Source organism: Stegostoma tigrinum, chromosome 38 (assembly GCF_030684315.1).
Source record: "Stegostoma tigrinum isolate sSteTig4 chromosome 38, sSteTig4.hap1, whole genome shotgun sequence".
Classification (NCBI taxonomy): domain Eukaryota; kingdom Metazoa; phylum Chordata; class Chondrichthyes; order Orectolobiformes; family Stegostomatidae; genus Stegostoma; species Stegostoma tigrinum.
The window spans coordinates 3,714,365-3,731,938 of record NC_081391.1 but is presented as its reverse complement, the minus strand read 5'-3'; the positions used below and the strand labels follow the sequence as shown (position 1 = coordinate 3,731,938).

The window sequence follows — 17,574 nt, the reverse complement described above, 5'->3', positions numbered from 1 at the left end:
TCAAGCGCAGCAGACACATGGGAATACCACCTCCTGGAACTCCCTCCCTAATCACATTATGGATACACCTACACCACAGAGTGTAGCAGTTTAAAACAGCAGCTCACCACTATCTCTTCAAGGGCAGTTAGGGATTTTCAACAAATGCATGGCTAGCCAGTGATATCAGATCCTGTTAATGAATAAATACAAAAACCACAAGATGCCTTTGTGGTATGGAGGCCATTTGAAAGGGCTTCAGAGACAATAGGAACTGCAGATGCTGGAGAATCTGAGATAACAAGGTGTAGAGCTGGATGAACACAGCAAGCCCAGCAGCATCAGAAGCGCAGGAAGGCTGATGTTACTGGCCTGAAACGTTTTTCTGAAGAAGGATCCAGTCCCGAAACGTCAGCTTTCCTTCTCCTCTGATGCTGCTTGGCCTGGTGTGCTCATCCAGCTCTACACCTTGTCGTCATTTGAAAGGGCTGTCCGATTAATCCCATTTCCCACCATCCCCCACTCCACTCTGTTCAATAGCTCTGCGATCTGTCTTTTGTTAAGTATTTATTCACATATCTTTTGAAAATTAAAGATGAATCTTTTATTGGTACCCTTGCCCTATTAGACGATAAATTCCAAGTGTCTGCGTCTCTATCATTTTGAATGTGGAAAAAAAATCATCATCTGACAGTGACCGACTTAGAGCTATAATAGACTGGACCTGGATCAGTTGTCAGAGGGGAGGTATCAATTGCGTGAATTCTTCATACTGTGTTTCAATAAATTCCTTCATCAGAAGTAGATATTTCTGGCATGCTAGCATCTACTGCGTGTAACTAATTGCCATGGTGAGCCGCTTTCTTGAATTGCTCCAGTCCTTTTGGTGCTGGAACTGTTAAGAAGCTGCTCCGGTGGGTCCAGCAGGATAAAAACGCCACCTCCTGCAGCCTCCCACCACCCCGCTCTTGTCAGTAATCTGCAATCTGCCTTAGGACTCTTCCTGTTGGAATATTCCCAACATTCAGTGACAGGTCTCTAGACAGAGCAAAAACAGAGATATGGTCAAGGTGTAGAGCTGGATGAACACAGCAGGCCAGGCAGCATCAGAGGAGCAGGAAAGCTGACATTTCAGGTCTGGACCTTTCTTCAGAAGTGGGGGAGGGAAGGGGACTCTGAAATAAATAGACAGAGAGGGGGAGGCGAAGATGGAAGATGGATAAAGGAGCAGACAGGTGGAGAGAAGATGGGCAGGTCAAGGAGGTGGGGATGGAGACAGTAAAGGTGAGTGTAGGTGGAGAGTCGAAATCGGGGTGGGTCAGTTGAGAGAAGACAGACAGGTCAAGGAAGCGGGGATGAGGCTAGTAGTTAGGAAGTTGGGGTGGGGATTGGTCAGTGAGGTGCTAGAAAAGGTGGACAGGTCAAGGAGGCAGGGATGAACTGGGCTGGTCTTGGATGAAGTCGTGGATGGGGAGATCTTGAAGCTTGTGCAGTCCACATTGAGACCATTGGGCTGCAGGGTTGCCAAGCGAAATATGAGGTACTGTTCCTGCAGCCTTCGGGTGGCATCGTTGTGGCACTGGAGGAGGCCCAGGATGGACATGTTGTCCAAGGAATGGGAATGGGAGTTGAAGTGGTTTGCGACTGGGAGGTGCAGTTGTTTGTCATGAACCGAGCATAGGTGTTCCACAAAGCAGTCTCCAAGACTCTGCTTGATTTCCCTGATGTAGAGGAGGCCACATCGGAAACAGCAGATACAATATACCACATTAGTAGACGTACAGGTGAACATGTGTTTAATGTGTAAGGTTTACTTGGGGCCAGGGATGAGGGTGAGGGGGGAGGTGTAGGGGCAGGTGTAGCACTTCCTGCGGTTGCAGGGAAAAGTGCCGGGGGTGGTGGAGCTACTGGGGAGTGTGGAGCAGATGAGGGAGTCATGGAGAGAACGTCCCTCCAGAAGGCAGATAAGGGTGGGGAGGGAAAAATGTCCATGATGGTGGGATCAGATTGCAGGTGGCGGAGGATGATGCATTGAATCCGGAGGTTGGTGGGGGGATATGTGAGGATGAGGGGGATTCTGTTTTTGTTGTTATTGTGGGGAGGGGAAGTGAATAAAACGCGAGAGAAGCAGTCAAGGGCATTTTCAACCTCTGTGGAGGGGAAACTCCCTACCTACACTCACCTTTACTGGCTCCATCCCTGTCTCCTTCACCTGTTGACCTAATTGAGGTATACAAGATAATGAGAGGCATAGATAGAGTCGATAGCCAGAGACTATTTCCCAGGGCAGAAATGGCTAGCACGAGGGGTCATAGTTTTAAGCTGGTTGGTGGAAAGTATAGAGGGGATGTCAGAGGCAGGTTCTTTACGCAGAGAGTTGTGAGAGCATGGAATGCGTTGCCAGCAGCAGTTGTGGAAGCAAGGTCATTGGGGTCATTTAAGAGACTGCTGGACATGCATATGGTCACAGAAATTTGAGGGTGCATCCATGAGGATCAATGGTCGGCACAACATTGTGGGCTGAAGGGCCTGTTCTGTGCTGTACTGTTCTATGTTCTATGTTCTATGTTCGTCTTCTCTCCACCTATCTGCTCCTTTATCCATCTTCCATCATCGCCTCCCCCTCTCCCTATTTATTTGAGTCCCCGCCCCTCCCCCATTTCTGAAGAAGGATCCAGAGCCGAAATGTCAGCTTTCCTGCTCCTCTGATGCTGCCTAGCCTGATGTGTTCATCCAGCTCTGCACCTTGTTATCTCAGACTCCAGCATCAGCAGTTCCTACAATCTCTGATAGATATGGTCAAACCCAATCCACGCTAACCCCTCCTCCCAAGTACTTGGCAGATTATTCAGGAGAACCAATTGATCTCCTTTGGGATTGGAAACATGGAATGGACACCAATATTCATCCTTGAGAAGGAAGCAATAATAGCTGACCCAAGTAAGGGCTATTTTTAAGCAAGAAATTCTGTTTCTTATTTTTATATTTCCATTAGAAATTCCTGTGTCCACAGACAAAGCAAAAACTGCCATGTAAAATGTGTCACAGTGTAGTTATACCTGATAACGGGTATTGATCCCGCAGCACTTCCATAGTGGATTGGTTTATGCAGGAATTTCTCATGGGATTTGAAGGACATGCAGGTTGCAGTGGAGTGAAGTGGATCTTTACCACTGCCACTGAGCTAGAATCTTAAGTATATTAAGCAAGGAGCAGTGCCTGCATGAACCAACGCCCTACTGCTTCCCCTAAAAAATACCTTTCATTAACACAATATCAAAACCCACACCCACCTTCAGGCAAGGCTTTCTTGGTCTGTGTATAAAACATCAGGTAAACCCCTGAGAAGGGGGCGTCGCGAAGGAGTGTAGCCGTTAGTCCGCTGAACAGTGCTCGTGTACCCTCCGTCTTATAGATGTTTCTCAAAGCACCAAACACACTTTCGTACCGATACTTCCCGCTCTGCAGATGTAGACACACACACATTCATTTTCTCTTCCCTTCTCCCAATTCCCCATCTCCCCACTTACACATACGTTGAATTAAGGAAGTGATGGTTTCATGCAGCAACAGAGATTTATACAGTGCTTCATCAGCTCTCCCAAGAATCTTTGTGTTTGTTTCTGATTTGGAGTCCAACTGCTTGTTTCTATACTTGGGATCCTCAGGGTCCACAAGGGAAATAGAAAGATCACTAGATTTCTACCATTACATTTTCATCAGGCCTGATTGATTTTCATTACTATTAAAACTGAAATAGAAATGTTCCTGCTGTGATTCTATCTTTCCCCTTTGGAACAGCTGATATGACCTTTCAGAAGTCACTGTAGGAGGCCAGCTGAGTTCAGATCTCACTTCAGCACAGAATCTATCCAAGATGACCCTCCAATGTTGCATCGTCACAGGTGGGATCATTTGATGGATGCTGGACTAAGTTCTTCTTTGTTCAGATAGATATGAAAGATTCCCAGACGACAAAACAAGGGTCTCCCATCCTGCCATCTACACATTATAACAAATTATCTCTGGTTATGTCATCAGAATGAGAACTGTGGGATCTTGCTCTGCACTGCTTGGCTACCTCATTTGTCCATCAAACAAATCACAGTTCATCAGGAGCAAAGAATGCACTGGTTGACAAGTGTTTAGGGGTATCCAGAGTTCATCAGAGGCTCTATCACAGCTGCAAGGTCTTTCTTCCCAAATCTCCAGGAAGCTCCTGCAATGAAATTGTCATAATCCCAGACAAGGCAGCAGCTACGTTGTCACATGGGCATCACTGAGCAATCCACTGAATTGGTTTTGGCCGAAGTACGAACATTATCCAGCGATAATCAATGACACATCCTGCTTTTCTTCAAACAGTATCAGTGTTCTTCAACACCTGGCCAAACGCACAATCTTGGTTCACACAAAATTATTCACTCAGTGGTGAGACCCTGGGCTGACTGGAAACCTGGTATGAGTCCTACTTGCAGGTCACTTGGCTTTGGGAAGTGACAAAGAGGGGCAGCTATGGGGAAGAAGTTTTTCCATGTACCTTTTTCAAGTTCCTGGTACCAATGGACTAGCCCCAGGAAGCACACTACAGGCCGATGTCTTGCTTGCAGTCTCTCAACTATGGCACCAGTTCTTTCTACAATTTATTCTTAACCACAACAGCTGAGTGAGCTGAAAGGGAAGAGTCTTGGGGCGACAGAAAACATAGCAAAAGACCTCTGTTGGCGGGGTGGTTGGGGGGTTTGGGACGGGGGGGTGGTGGTGGTAAAGGGTGTGAGTGTGCAGGGGGACAGAGAGATCAAATCTACTTGTAAGAATGGTCCAGAGGATAGGTTACGGATGCTGAAAGTGGAACTGACGAAGCTACAAACTGGCGTTTGTACAAATCAACTGAACTCTACCTTGGAAAGTAGTGGCAGCCTTTCATTTCCTACAACGGGTGAATTGCCCAGTCAGGGCCAGTTTTGATTTTTGTACATCACGCCAAGAAACAGAGGCCAGCCTAACCAGGAATCTATTGTTCCTTCCCTTCCACCTGGGCTTTTACAGCTCCCGGTCTTTACACAACCTAGTGCCCATCTCTCAATTATTCCACTTGCAGTTTTCAACCAAGCAGATGCGCAGCAGTAATGGGCTGTGATATGCACCACATGATGAATCCATCTGAGGAAAGGGCCTATCAGATAAGTACCCTCCCCCACCTCGCTAGTACTTGCCACAGATGTACCGAACATCTGAAAAGCCCTGTGGTCAGGACATGGCATCAAAACTCACCTCATATCGAGTCTTCACCACGGTCACAGGCAACATGCAGATGCCCGCCACTGTACGAGCACTGGCACCCAAACCCACCGACTCCAGCGCTGTTGGGCTTCTCTCGCTAGAGAGGAAAAAAAGGTTTTTTGTAAGATATCGTCATTGGGCAGAGGGTCAGGCTCTCGCGAGCTGGGACTCAGAGCCTGGGGACACAACACCTCAGGGGTAGAGGACGTTAAAATATGATCCACAATCATCCCAGCCCTAACAGCCCACTTCGCTTGCGATGAGTAGCCCTAGATGTTTATTTTGAAACTGACCGTAAAGCCTGACCCAAGGTCAAGCGTACAGCAGGGTTTCAGCATTTAGCCAATCAGCTGGATCAGTTTGCGAGGCACATAAATCCACCCACGGTATCCTCACATCCTTCCTATGAAATTCCTGGGGAATAAATCTATTTACATTCAAAATGGTGCTCTTGCAGACCAAAAGTCTTAAAATGAACATCACACAATAGTAAGTGTAGGAGCTGGACAGGCAAACCTTCATCTGAACTATCTTGGTGGCACCATAATGTTTGTGAGTGTCTCAAATTTTCCATTATCCAAATGTCCCTCTGCACTTCTGAAGAAACTAAGCATGGAACAGTTGGCGAGGAGGGGTTTTGAAAGTTGCTACAGAGTTGCCCTCAGTGCAAAAAAAAAGACTGTGATTAGACGAGCAGGAGTAATTAAAATCCTAAGCAGCAGCGATTATTTTCAGTTTCCCGTACACAGGAGCAAGATGGAGAGAGGTCCACGAGTAGGGAGAAGGCCAGTAAGAAAAGACAGCGACAGGTCCGTGTGAACAGGGCCAAACACCAGGAAGCAGAACAGAGAAAGGCCTGTGTGAGCAGCAAGAAACGCAGATATTTGGAGAAAACAAGATTTTCACCCTCCCCAGCAGCTTCTAACTACCAAAGAACTGTTGTCAAGATGACAAAGCACATGGCCTGGTCCTTGTGTGTATGTGCGTCAGATTGTATGAGTGGTAATTCTGTCCGTGTGCAAGTGAGGAAGTGAGAGATTCTTTTGTTCGTGTGACTGAGCAATTTGGTCTGTACGTGGGTGAGACTGAATGTGAGTGAATTTGTGTATGCACATGAGATAGAGAGAGAGAGAGTGCGAGAGAGACAGAGAGACAGAATAATTGTGTGTGAGAATCAGTGATTCTGACTGTGTGTGACTGAGACTGTGAGCCAGACCTACATATTTCCTATTCCCTTCCCTCCTCAAAAATCTACATACTGGACTGGAAGAGGAGAAATATCCAGGTTAACTGGCATCCTACTTTAAAATTCAAACACAGCTGAAATCTCAAGATCAGCTTGGAGTGTGGACTGACTAGAAATGAACCAAGGATTGTTGTTAGTTTAATCCACCTCCTAAATTCAGCTCTGGTCCAATCCCATTCCAAGACGATCAGGACTTGATGCCTAAACCTGTCTCTCAATAGCTCTGCTTCTCAACCGAAAAAAAAAACAAAAAAAGGTTTTATTTGTTAGTTCTACCGTTTAACACATTTTAATGACCAATTCTATTAATTAATCATTTGATTATATTTATTGCTTGAGATTTTTCATTCATATTTACTGTTGTACCATTTTCACTATTACCTTCCTGAAATCTTTTCACTAAACCCCCACCACCAAATGAGACAATAATTGAACTATACCTCTCCCATCATTGCAAAGGAGTTGGACAACCCTGCTCGAAATCCTTCAATGTCCAAGAGCAGATACCGCATTGGGTTTGATTTAGAGAAAAGCTGTCTTACACATTCTTCATCAAACGGTCCCAGAGCACAGGCTAAATGCATAATACTGCTCCTTCTGTACACTCTGATACAGCAAACAACTGTGACTCTTGTGATCCCTATGACCCCTTACTTTTGACATGGTTCAGTGGATCTTCCAGGTTTACACTGGCCAGAACATGCCAGATACCATTTCACATTAAGCAGAGATAGGCACTGCCTTGGGAAGAATGAGATTGTAGGTTTTGGAATTAAAAGATCCATGTGATGAAACATCCCAAAGTTCTCACCTGAAGAACTGCTGCTTCATAGAGTACAGCATGCTGAAGTAAATCCCAACTCCAGGAATACAGCGGACAAACGACTGAATGAAGAAAGATAAACAAGTAGAAAAGGAGTCAGGCAAGAGGCTCACAACATGCTTAAAGGTATCAGAAAAGGCTCTGCTCACTTGCAGTACTCTATCAGCCCCTCACCCATTCCCTGGAGTGCAGCAGTTGACAGGCTAAAAACCTTTTGACAGTACACAGATCTACCACCACTGCTGCCAAGTTAATTCCAACACAGACTTGGTAGATTCCAGTTCTGTGCTGACTCATGCTAAGGGATACTGGCTGTCCCAGGTGCCTGGGTTACCTAGAGATAGCGAAAGCTATTGGCAAACACAACTGTACTACACCAGTGAGGACAGTGAGAGGGAAGCGTGTGGTCAGCCTGCACCAGGACAGAGTCAATGGGCTGAATGGTTCCTACGCTGATGCAGTTTCTTATCACAGTCCACTGAATCAGCTTAAGATGTCTCATTAATGATTCATTTGTTTGCACCAGAATAGGGGAGGCCATTCGGCACCTTGCAAATGTTCTGACCACAATGCATAAAGGCGCTGCTAATCTGTATCTTTACTCCAGTACCTACCTTTTCCCATTTCCCCTCACACCCAGTTTATCTACACCATCACCTTCTTTTCTGATGAACTGTTAGACTAGATTAGATTCTCTACAGTGTGGAAACAGGCCCTTCAGCCCAACAAGTCCACACCGCCCCTTGGAGCATCCCATCCAGACCCATCCCCCTATAACCCACACACCCTTGAACACTACGGATAATTTGGCATGGCCGATCCACCGAGCCTGCACATCTTTGGACTATGGGAGGAAACCGGAGCACCCGGAGAAAACCCACACAGACCCAGGGAGAATGTGCAAACTCCGCACAGACAGTCGCCCGAGGCTGGAATCGAACCCGGGTCCCTGGTGCTGTGAGGCTGCAGTGCTAACCACTGAGCCACTGTGCCGCCCTAAATTTGGCTGTTATAGTGATAGCCAAAACAGTCACATGCAAGCTGGCTATCTGACCAGGAGGAACATCACTATCAAACCTGATCTTGTGCTCACCTAAAAAGTCTAATGACAAGACTGGGGTATAGATCCCACTCCACCCCATTCCTGTCTCCAAGCACGGTGAAGCACTACACAGTCACCATTACGGGATGAGCAGCAGGCATTACATTTAATCTGCATTTTCCTCAAAGGGGGAGTAACACAGTGAAAACACAAAATGAGGCCATATCTATCACTCACATACCGGAGAGACTCCTTTCCATAATCCGAGAATTCGTTCAGTTCGTATAACATTCAGCAAGACTGTAATCATTCCAACTCGCCCAGATCTATTACACAAACACATCCAAAATCGCAAAATAAAATCTCCTGAACATAAAAAGGGTTTATGTGATACACTCCACATTCCACCCTTGCCATCCCCCTCATGCACCCACTCCCACCGTCCCGATGTACCCCATCCCGCTGTCCCTCATGCACCCGCTCCCACTGTCCCTATGTACCCCTCCCTTCATGGCCCTATGTACCGGCTCCCACCATCCCTACGTACACGCTCCCACCATTCCCCTACATAACTGCTCCCACTGATCCTATGTACACGCCCCTGCCATCCCCTATTTAGCCATTCCAACCATCCCTAGGTAAGCCCCCAGATACTCCCTACCTACTTGCTCCCACCGTACCTACGTGACCCCTTCCGTCTTCCCCATGTACCCTTCCCTCTAAATTCCCCTTGCACACCCGCTGCTGACATCCCTATGTACCTACTTCTGTAATCACCTTATGTACCTGCTCCCACTGTCCCTACGTACATGCCCCTGCCATCCCTCTACGTACCTGCTCCCACCGTCCCAACATACATGCCCCTGCCATCCCTCTACGTACCTGCTCCCACCGTCCCAACGTACACGCCCCTGCCATCCCTCTACGTACCTGCTCCCACCATCCCTACGTACACACCCCTGCCATCCCTCTACGTACCTGCTCCCACCGTCCCAGTGTACACACCCCTGCCATCCCTCTACATACCTGCTCCCACCGTCCCACTGTACACGCCCCTGCCATCCCTCTACGTACCTGCTCCCACCATCCCTACGTACACGCCCCTGCCATCCCTCTATGTACCTGTTCCCACCGTCCCAATGTACACACCCCTGCCATCCCTCTACATACCTGCTCCCACCGTCCAAACATACATGCCCCTGCCATCCCTCTATGTACCCGCTCCCACCGTCCCTACGTACACGCACCTGGCATTCCTCTACATACCTGCTCCCACCATCCCTACGTACACGCCCCTGCCATCCCTCTACATACCTGCTCCCACCGTCCCAAAGTACACGCCCCTGCCATACCTCTACATACCTGCTCCCACCGTCCAAACGTACACACCCCTGCCATCCCTCTACGTACCTGCTCCCACTGTACACACCCCTGCCATCCCTCTACATACCTGCTCCCACCGTCCAAACATACACACCCATGCCATCCCTCTACGTACCCCCTCCCACCGTCCCTACGTACACGCACCTGGCATTCCTCTACATACCTGCTCCCACCGTCCCAATGTACACGCCCCTGCCATCCGTCTACGTACCTGCTCCCACCGTCCCTACGTACACGCCCCTGCCATCCCTCTACGTACCTGCTCCCACTGTCCCTACATGCATGCCCCGCCATCCCTCTACGTACCTGCTCCCACCGTCCCTACGTACATGCCCCTGCCATCCCTCTACGTACCTGCTCCCACCGTCCCAACATACACGCCCCTGCCATCCCTCTACGTACCTGCTCCCACCGTCCCAACGTACACGCCCCTGCCATCCCTCTACGTACCTGCTCCCACCGTCCCAACATACACGCCCCTGCCATCCCTCTACATACCTGCTCCCACCATCCCTACGTACACGCCCCTGCCATCCCTCTACGTACCTGCTCCCACCGTCCCAACATACACGCCCCTGCCATCCCTCTACGTACCTGCTCCCACCGTCCCAACGTACACGCCCCTGCCATCCCTCTACGTACCTGCTCCCACCGTCCCTACGTACACGCACCTGGCATTCCTCTACATACCTGCTCCCACCATCCCTACGTACACGCCCCTGCCATCCCTCTACATACCTGCTCCCACCATCCCAAAGTACACGCCCCTGCCATACCTCTACATACCTGCTCCCACCGTCCAAACGTACACACCCCTGCCATCCCTCTACGTACCTGCTCCCACTGTACACACCCCTGCCATCCCTCTACATACCTGCTCCCACCGTCCAAACATACACACCCCTGCCATCCCTCTACGTACCCCCTCCCACCGTCCCTACGTACACGCACCTGGCATTCCTCTACATACCTGCTCCCACCATCCCTACGTACACGCCCCTGCCATCCCTCTACATACCTGCTCCCACCGTCCCAATGTACACGCCCCTGCCATCCGTCTACGTACCTGCTCCCACCGTCCCTACATACACGCCCCTGCCATCCCTCTACGTACCTGCTCCCACCATCCCTACGTACACGCCCCTGCCATCCCTCTACATACCTGCTCCCACCGTCCCTACGTATACACCCCTGCCATCCCTCTACGTACCTGCTCCCACTGTCCCTACATGCATGCCCCGCCATCCCTCTACGTACCTGCTCCCACCGTCCCTACGTACATGCCCCTGCTATCCCTCTACGTACCTGCTCCCACCGTCCCAACATACACGCCCCTGCCATCCCTCTACGTACCTGCTCCCACCATCCCTACGTACACGCCCCTGCCATCCCTCTATGTACCTGCTCCCACCGTCCCTACGTACACGCCCCTGCCATCCCTCTACGTACCTGCTCCCACCATCCCTACGTACACGCCCCTGCCATCCCTCTACATACCTGCTCCCACCGTCCCTACGTATACACCCCTGCCATCCCTCTACGTACCTGCTCCCACTGTCCCTACATGCATGCCCCGCCATCCCTCTACGTACCTGTTCCCACCGTCCCTACGTACATGCCCCTGCCATCCCTCTACGTACCTGCTCCCACCGTCCCAACTTACACGCCCCTGCCATCCCTCTACGTACCTGCTCCCACCATCCCTACGTACACGCCCCTGCCATCCCTCTACGTACCTGCTCCCACCATCCCTACGTACACGCCCCTGCCATCCCTCTACATACCTGCTCCCACCGTCCCTACGTATACACCCCTGCCATCCCTCTACGTACCTGCTCCCACTGTCCCTACATGCATGCCCCGCCATCCCTCTACGTACCTGTTCCCACCGTCCCTACGTACATGCCCCTGCCATCCCTCTACGTACCTGCTCCCACCGTCCCAACTTACACGCCCCTGCCATCCCTCTACGTACCTGCTCCCACCGTCCCAACGTACACGCCCCTGCCATCCCTCTACATACCTGCTCCCATCATCCCTACGTACACGCCCCTGCCATCCCTCTATGTACCTGCTCCCACCGTCCCAATGTACACACCCCTGCCATCCCTCTACGTACCTGCTCCCACCGTCCAAACATACATGCCCCTGCCATCCCTCTATGTACCCGCTCCCACCATCCCTACGTACACGCCCCTGCCATCCCTCTACATACCTGCTCCCACCGTCCCAACGTACACAGCCCTGCCATCCCTCTACATACCCGCTCCCACCGTCCAAACATACACACCCCTGACATCCCTCTACGTACCCGCTCCCACCGTCCCTACGTACACGCACCTGGCATTCCTCTACATACCTGCTCCCACCATCCCTACGTACACGCCCCTGCCATCCCTCTACGTACCTGCTCCCACCGTCCCAATGTACACGCCCCTGCCATCCCTCTACGTACCTGCTCCCACCGTCCCAACATACACGTCCCTGCCATCCCTCTACGTACCTGCTCCCACCGTCCCTACATACACGTCCCTGCCATCCCTCTACGTACCTGCTCCCACCGTCCCAACATACACATTCCTGCCATCCCTCTACATATCTGCTCCCACCGTCCCAACGTACATGCCCCTGCCATCCCTCTACGTACCTGCTCCCACCGTCCCAAAGTACACACTACTGCCATCCCTCTATGTACCTGCTCCCACCGTCCCAACGTACATGCTACTGCCATCCCTCTACGTACCTGCTCCCACTGTCCCAATGTACACACCTCTGCCATCCCTCTACGTTTCTGCTCCCACCATCCCTACGTACACGCTCCTGCCATCTCCCTCCGCATCCGCTCCCACTGTCCCAACGTACACGCCCCTGCCATCCCTCTACGTACCTGCTTCCACCATTCCTACATACACCCTCCTGCCATCCCCCTCCGCAACCGCTCCTAACATCCCCCTACACTCCCGCCATGACCCTACGCTCCCCTTCCCGTCATCCCCTTGCACAACTGTTCCCGCCATCCCCCTAGCTCTGGATCTCACCCACTCTACCCTCCTCGCACTATGAACACACACCCATTCACTGAACTCTGCCCAGTCTGGAGACGGGTCTTCACCAGGTCAAGGGGCTGGAACAGCAATGTCGAACAAGTCCCACTCAGAGAGCCACACATGAAAGCTTTCAGCACCGGATGGCACTGGGAGGGAGAAACAAAGAAAGAAGAAAACATGAAATATAGGCTGACTCTGTATGAAGAAAAATATAAATTTAAATTCTGTTCTTTGATTTGATCCTCTGACTCACCACAGTGTGTGACAGATTTCTACCAGTCTTCGGTACAGAAACAACTCATTCACCCAACCAGGCAGCGCCTGTGTTTATATTCCACACAAGCCTCTCTCTTCAGCTCACTCCATCATGTTACTTGTCTCATCTACATCCCACAAAACTTCAAACAAGTGGAACAAGCAGTACTGGGACATGTATTTTAATGTGGGTGTCACCAGTAATGTTGCCAATTTCCTCCGGTTATCAGTGCCCCATGAAGAGTGCAGTGGGTCCGTCACTGTCTGACTGTAATTGGTGTAGGTTGGACTGGGAAGGTGCTGTCTGTGGTGACTGTAATGAGGTCAGTCAAATAGGAGTTCCCTGACTGGGGCTGTAAATCTGGTTCAACCAGGGAGTCCTGGCTGACAGATATAAATATGAGTGTCGGACATCCTGTCACTCTGACAACTGGCTCCGAGGGAGCTGGATCAGTTTATAGTACTTTCCACATGTAAACAGAAGGGGGATCTGGTGACGGGATACTGGCCTCTGTGGTGTTATTTCAGTGGCGACGAGAGTAAAGCATGCTCCTGAAGGGTTTCACTCACAACTGTCGTCTTTGAATCAGGGTAAGCATCTTGCCATCATTTGGCAAGTTTGACTCATTCGATGCTGCCATCGAAGACTGGGCCCAGTAAGTGGAAAGAATGAGTCAGTTTTTTCCAGGCAAATGTCACTGGGCAGATGTAAAGCAACGAGTAGTTCTCCTGACTGCTTATGGACCCAAAGCTTTTTCAGTTATTAGCTTAACTTTCCCTGAGACACCAGATACTAAAACCTTTCAAAGGTTGATAGATTTAGTTAAAGACTATTAAGAACATAAGCATCCTGTAATTTTTAGATGCTTTCAGTTTTACTCAGCAGTTTGGGAACAGGGAATCCATACTGGGATTTTTGACTAGGTTAAGACAACTGGCAAAGGCATGTGACTTTGTTTAACCCTCAACGAGATGCTGAGAAACCATTTGATAGGTGACATTAATGAACTAACCATGCAAAAGCGCCTACCAGCTGAAGCCTAACTCAACTTCAAACAGGCACTTCAATTAGCTCTATCATTGGAAAAAGTGGCAAATGGACCATGAGTGCAGGGTATTCCAATAGAAGTGGTCAACTTCATCAGTCTGATGGAGCTTGGGGAACATCAATTGAGTGAAGGCAATGGCATGGCCTCACTCAGGACATATGCTGAATAGAAGGACTCTAGGTCAGCCCACAGCAAAAACCTCAAAACAAAGGCAAGCCTCAGCCAAATAGTGAAAATTTTCTTCAGGATCCAGGCTGCCGAGGCTGCAAAAGAGTCCCGCTAGACCTAAACTGACTGAGAACTCATAGGCCGTTTTCCAGGACAGTGTACACACTGGAAAGTCCCCTACACCTGGTTTGGGACAGTTAAACAGCTTAGCAAGGCAAATCAGAACCAATCAAAATAAACATCTGGTTAAATGGTCGTCTGGCTCTACTGGAGGTTGATGCCAGTGTGGCCGTTTCAGTCATTGCAGGACCAGTCTTTAACAAAATTCTCTCCGGACTCCAAGCATTAAATTTGCACAAGAACTCGATTAGACTGAGAAACTATATCAGGGAACCTTTACAGATTAAAGGGTACAAATTCTGTTCTGGACTTTTATGAGAAGCAATTGGTTCAATTATTACTGACTGTAGTAACAAGTTCAGGTCCAAGCTTGATGGAGCAGAATTGATTGAGAAAGATTCACCTTGATCTGCTCAACATTTTTCGATTAGAAAATGACTGCCTGAGTGAAGTCCTAATTAAATACCTGGACGTTTTTCAGGAAGGTCTACAGACCCTCAAAGGAGGCAAGACCACCCTACATCTTGACCAGGGAACAATTAGAAGATTCTGCAAAGCCCACAGGCAAACATTGAGACAGAAACCTGAAGGGTGGAAAGTGAAGGAATCATCAAACCACTCCAGGTTGCAAAATAGGAAGCACCAGTCATAGAAATTGTGAAACCTTACAGGTTGGTTTGCCTTTGTGGGGATTTTAAACAAATGGTAAACCACTTTTTGCAGCTAGATAAATACCCAATCCTTCACATACATGATTTATACGCAATGCTGGCTGGCTGGGTGGGTGTCCTCCACAATGCTAGACATGAGCAATGTGAACTTGCAATTGTGGTTAGATGAGGAGTCCCAGACGTATGCTACAATTAATACCCATAAGAGTTTGTACCATTGTACAAGGCTGCCATCAGGGGTATCATCAGCCTGTGCAATTTTTCAGACGACCATGAAAAACATTTTAAAATGTCTACCCATGTCGCCACTTACCTCAAAGACAGGCAAGGACAAAGGAGGGGTACTTAGAGAACTTGCACATAGTCCTTAGATGTTTCTCCCAGGCAGGCATATGCCTTACAAGGGATACATGTGTGTTCCAGGCATCCTAGTGACCTATTTCAGGTACAGACTGAAAAGACCAGGTTATACCTGGTGGAAGATAAAGTGAGGGTGATCATAGGTGCCCTGGCTCCCACGTCTGAACTGGAGCTTAGATCTTTCCTTGGGCTGGTGAATTATCATGGAAAGTTCATACATAACCTGGCTTCCATCCTGGCACCTTTGCATCAACTCTTTAAAATGGATGAGCCTTGGAAATGGTTTAAACGTCAGCATTCCTGCTCCTCTGATACTGCTTGGCCTGCTGTGTTCATCCAGCTCCTCCACGCCTCAGACTCCAGCATCGGCACTTCCTACTATCTGAGCCTTGGAAAGGGTCCTGGAGCCAAGCCACTGCTTTCAGGGAAGTGAAGAAACAGTGATCATCCTCTAAGGTGTTGGCACACCTTGATCCCAAGCGAGACCTGGTATTGACATACATTGCCTCCCCATATCGCACTGGGATAATAGGAGCACATCGGTGACCCACAGAAAAGCCCAATAGCGTACGCATCCAGCACTTTGGCTAATGCAGAGTATAAACATGCTCAGGTAGAGAAGTAAAGGTTGGCAGTCACATATGGAGTCAGGAAGTTCCACCAATACTTTTATGGATGTAAATTTGTAATAATAACGCAGTACAAACCCCTGCTAAGTCTACTTAAAGATTACAAGGTAGTGCCACCCGTAGTGTCAGGCCAAATTCAGCAGTGGGATCTAATACGAAATGCGCAAATTACAAGTTGGATCAACATCCAGGAGGCCAGTTAACAAATGTGGACGCATCGAGCCGCATTCCACTAGCGGTAATGCTGCTGGAAGAGTCCACAATGGTTTTAAAGTTTCAGGGCACACCTCCTGTCATAGCTGACAGTATCAGCCTTTGGATGCAAAAGGATCGGGTCCTGACAAAACTGGAACAGCTGATGGTGATGATAAAAAAAACCAAAGGGCTATCATAACCAGGCTTTTTTGGACTCAGATAGTCCAGATCACAACAGAGGACGACATGTGATTATGGGGAGCAAGAGTAATTGCCTGAGCTACAATCGCCACCAGATATTGGCTGAACTCCATTCGGATCATCCAGAAGTTTCCAATATGGAGATACTGGCAAATGCAGACGTAGCTGCATTGGTAGGGCAGTGCTCAGAGTGCCAACAAGGGCAAAAAGTACTGCCAGCAGCTGTCCCATATTCGTAAGAATAGATGGGCAAACCTGAGACTCGGTTACATGTGGACTATGCAGGTCCTTTCACAGGCTCAATGTCTTTGTCATCGTGGACACCCGTTCAAAGTGGCTGAACGTGCACAGAGTTCATTCGCCAAACATGGGCATGACGGTAGAAAACCACGAGCAACTTCTGCAATATACAGACTCCCAGAAGTGTTGATCAGAGATAGCAGGCCATCATTTACCAGCAGGGAATCTGAGTAATTTCTAAAGCCAAATGGTATTCAACATACAAGGGCAGCTCCATACTATCCATCATCCAAGGGTCGGGCAGAAAGAGCAATCCAAACTTTGAAGACAGTGTTAAAAGAAACAGCCTTCAGCTTCACTAGATACCAAACTGTTATGGCTCTTATTTAACTAGAGGACTACTCCCCGTGCAACTATAGGGACAGCTCCAGTAGAATAGCTAATGGGGAGAAGACTCAACACTTGGTCAAAACTGGTCTTCCCAGTCCTGGGCAGGGTGGGGAGAATCGCATCAGGGACACCAATGCTGGACAAAGGACACTGCTAAGTGAGACAGACAGTTTACTTCAGGGGACAAAGTCTGGTGCAGGAACCATGGGAATGGCTCTTCATGGCCAAGTGGCATGGTTGACACAAGGTCAGGACTCATGACTTATAAAGTTCAGGTAGCTGCGATGGTCCTGAACAAGCACGTGGACCATATGGAAGCTGCAAACTTGCAAACGGGCAGAAGCAAAACATGACCAGCTCCTTGGAACAGTTGGATAGCCTGACAGAAGTCATGGGTTCTTCCCCTCCAGCAACTATGGAAGAGACCTCAGAAACTGGGGCTGACATGATGGACGCCCCTGAAGAACAGAATGAAGTTCTCTCAAGAGGTTCA

General features: G+C 49.2%; 1 protein-coding gene across 2 annotated transcripts in view; it reads right to left on the bottom strand.

The window, feature by feature from the left end:
• Window positions 1-17,574, bottom strand: part of slc25a38b (solute carrier family 25 member 38b) — a 30,180-nt gene that overhangs the window by 9,387 nt on the left and 3,219 nt on the right. For both annotated transcript variants that reach the window (XM_048521394.1, XM_048521395.1), the window contains 5 exons: window positions 12,828-12,949; window positions 8,615-8,699; window positions 7,320-7,393; window positions 5,254-5,359; window positions 3,273-3,441 (listed from right to left, as the gene is read on the bottom strand). In XM_048521394.1, coding sequence (XP_048377351.1) covers window positions 3,273-3,441; window positions 5,254-5,359; window positions 7,320-7,393; window positions 8,615-8,699; window positions 12,828-12,949 — 556 coding nt within the window. The remainder of the gene's footprint in view (window positions 1-3,272; window positions 3,442-5,253; window positions 5,360-7,319; window positions 7,394-8,614; window positions 8,700-12,827; window positions 12,950-17,574) is intronic.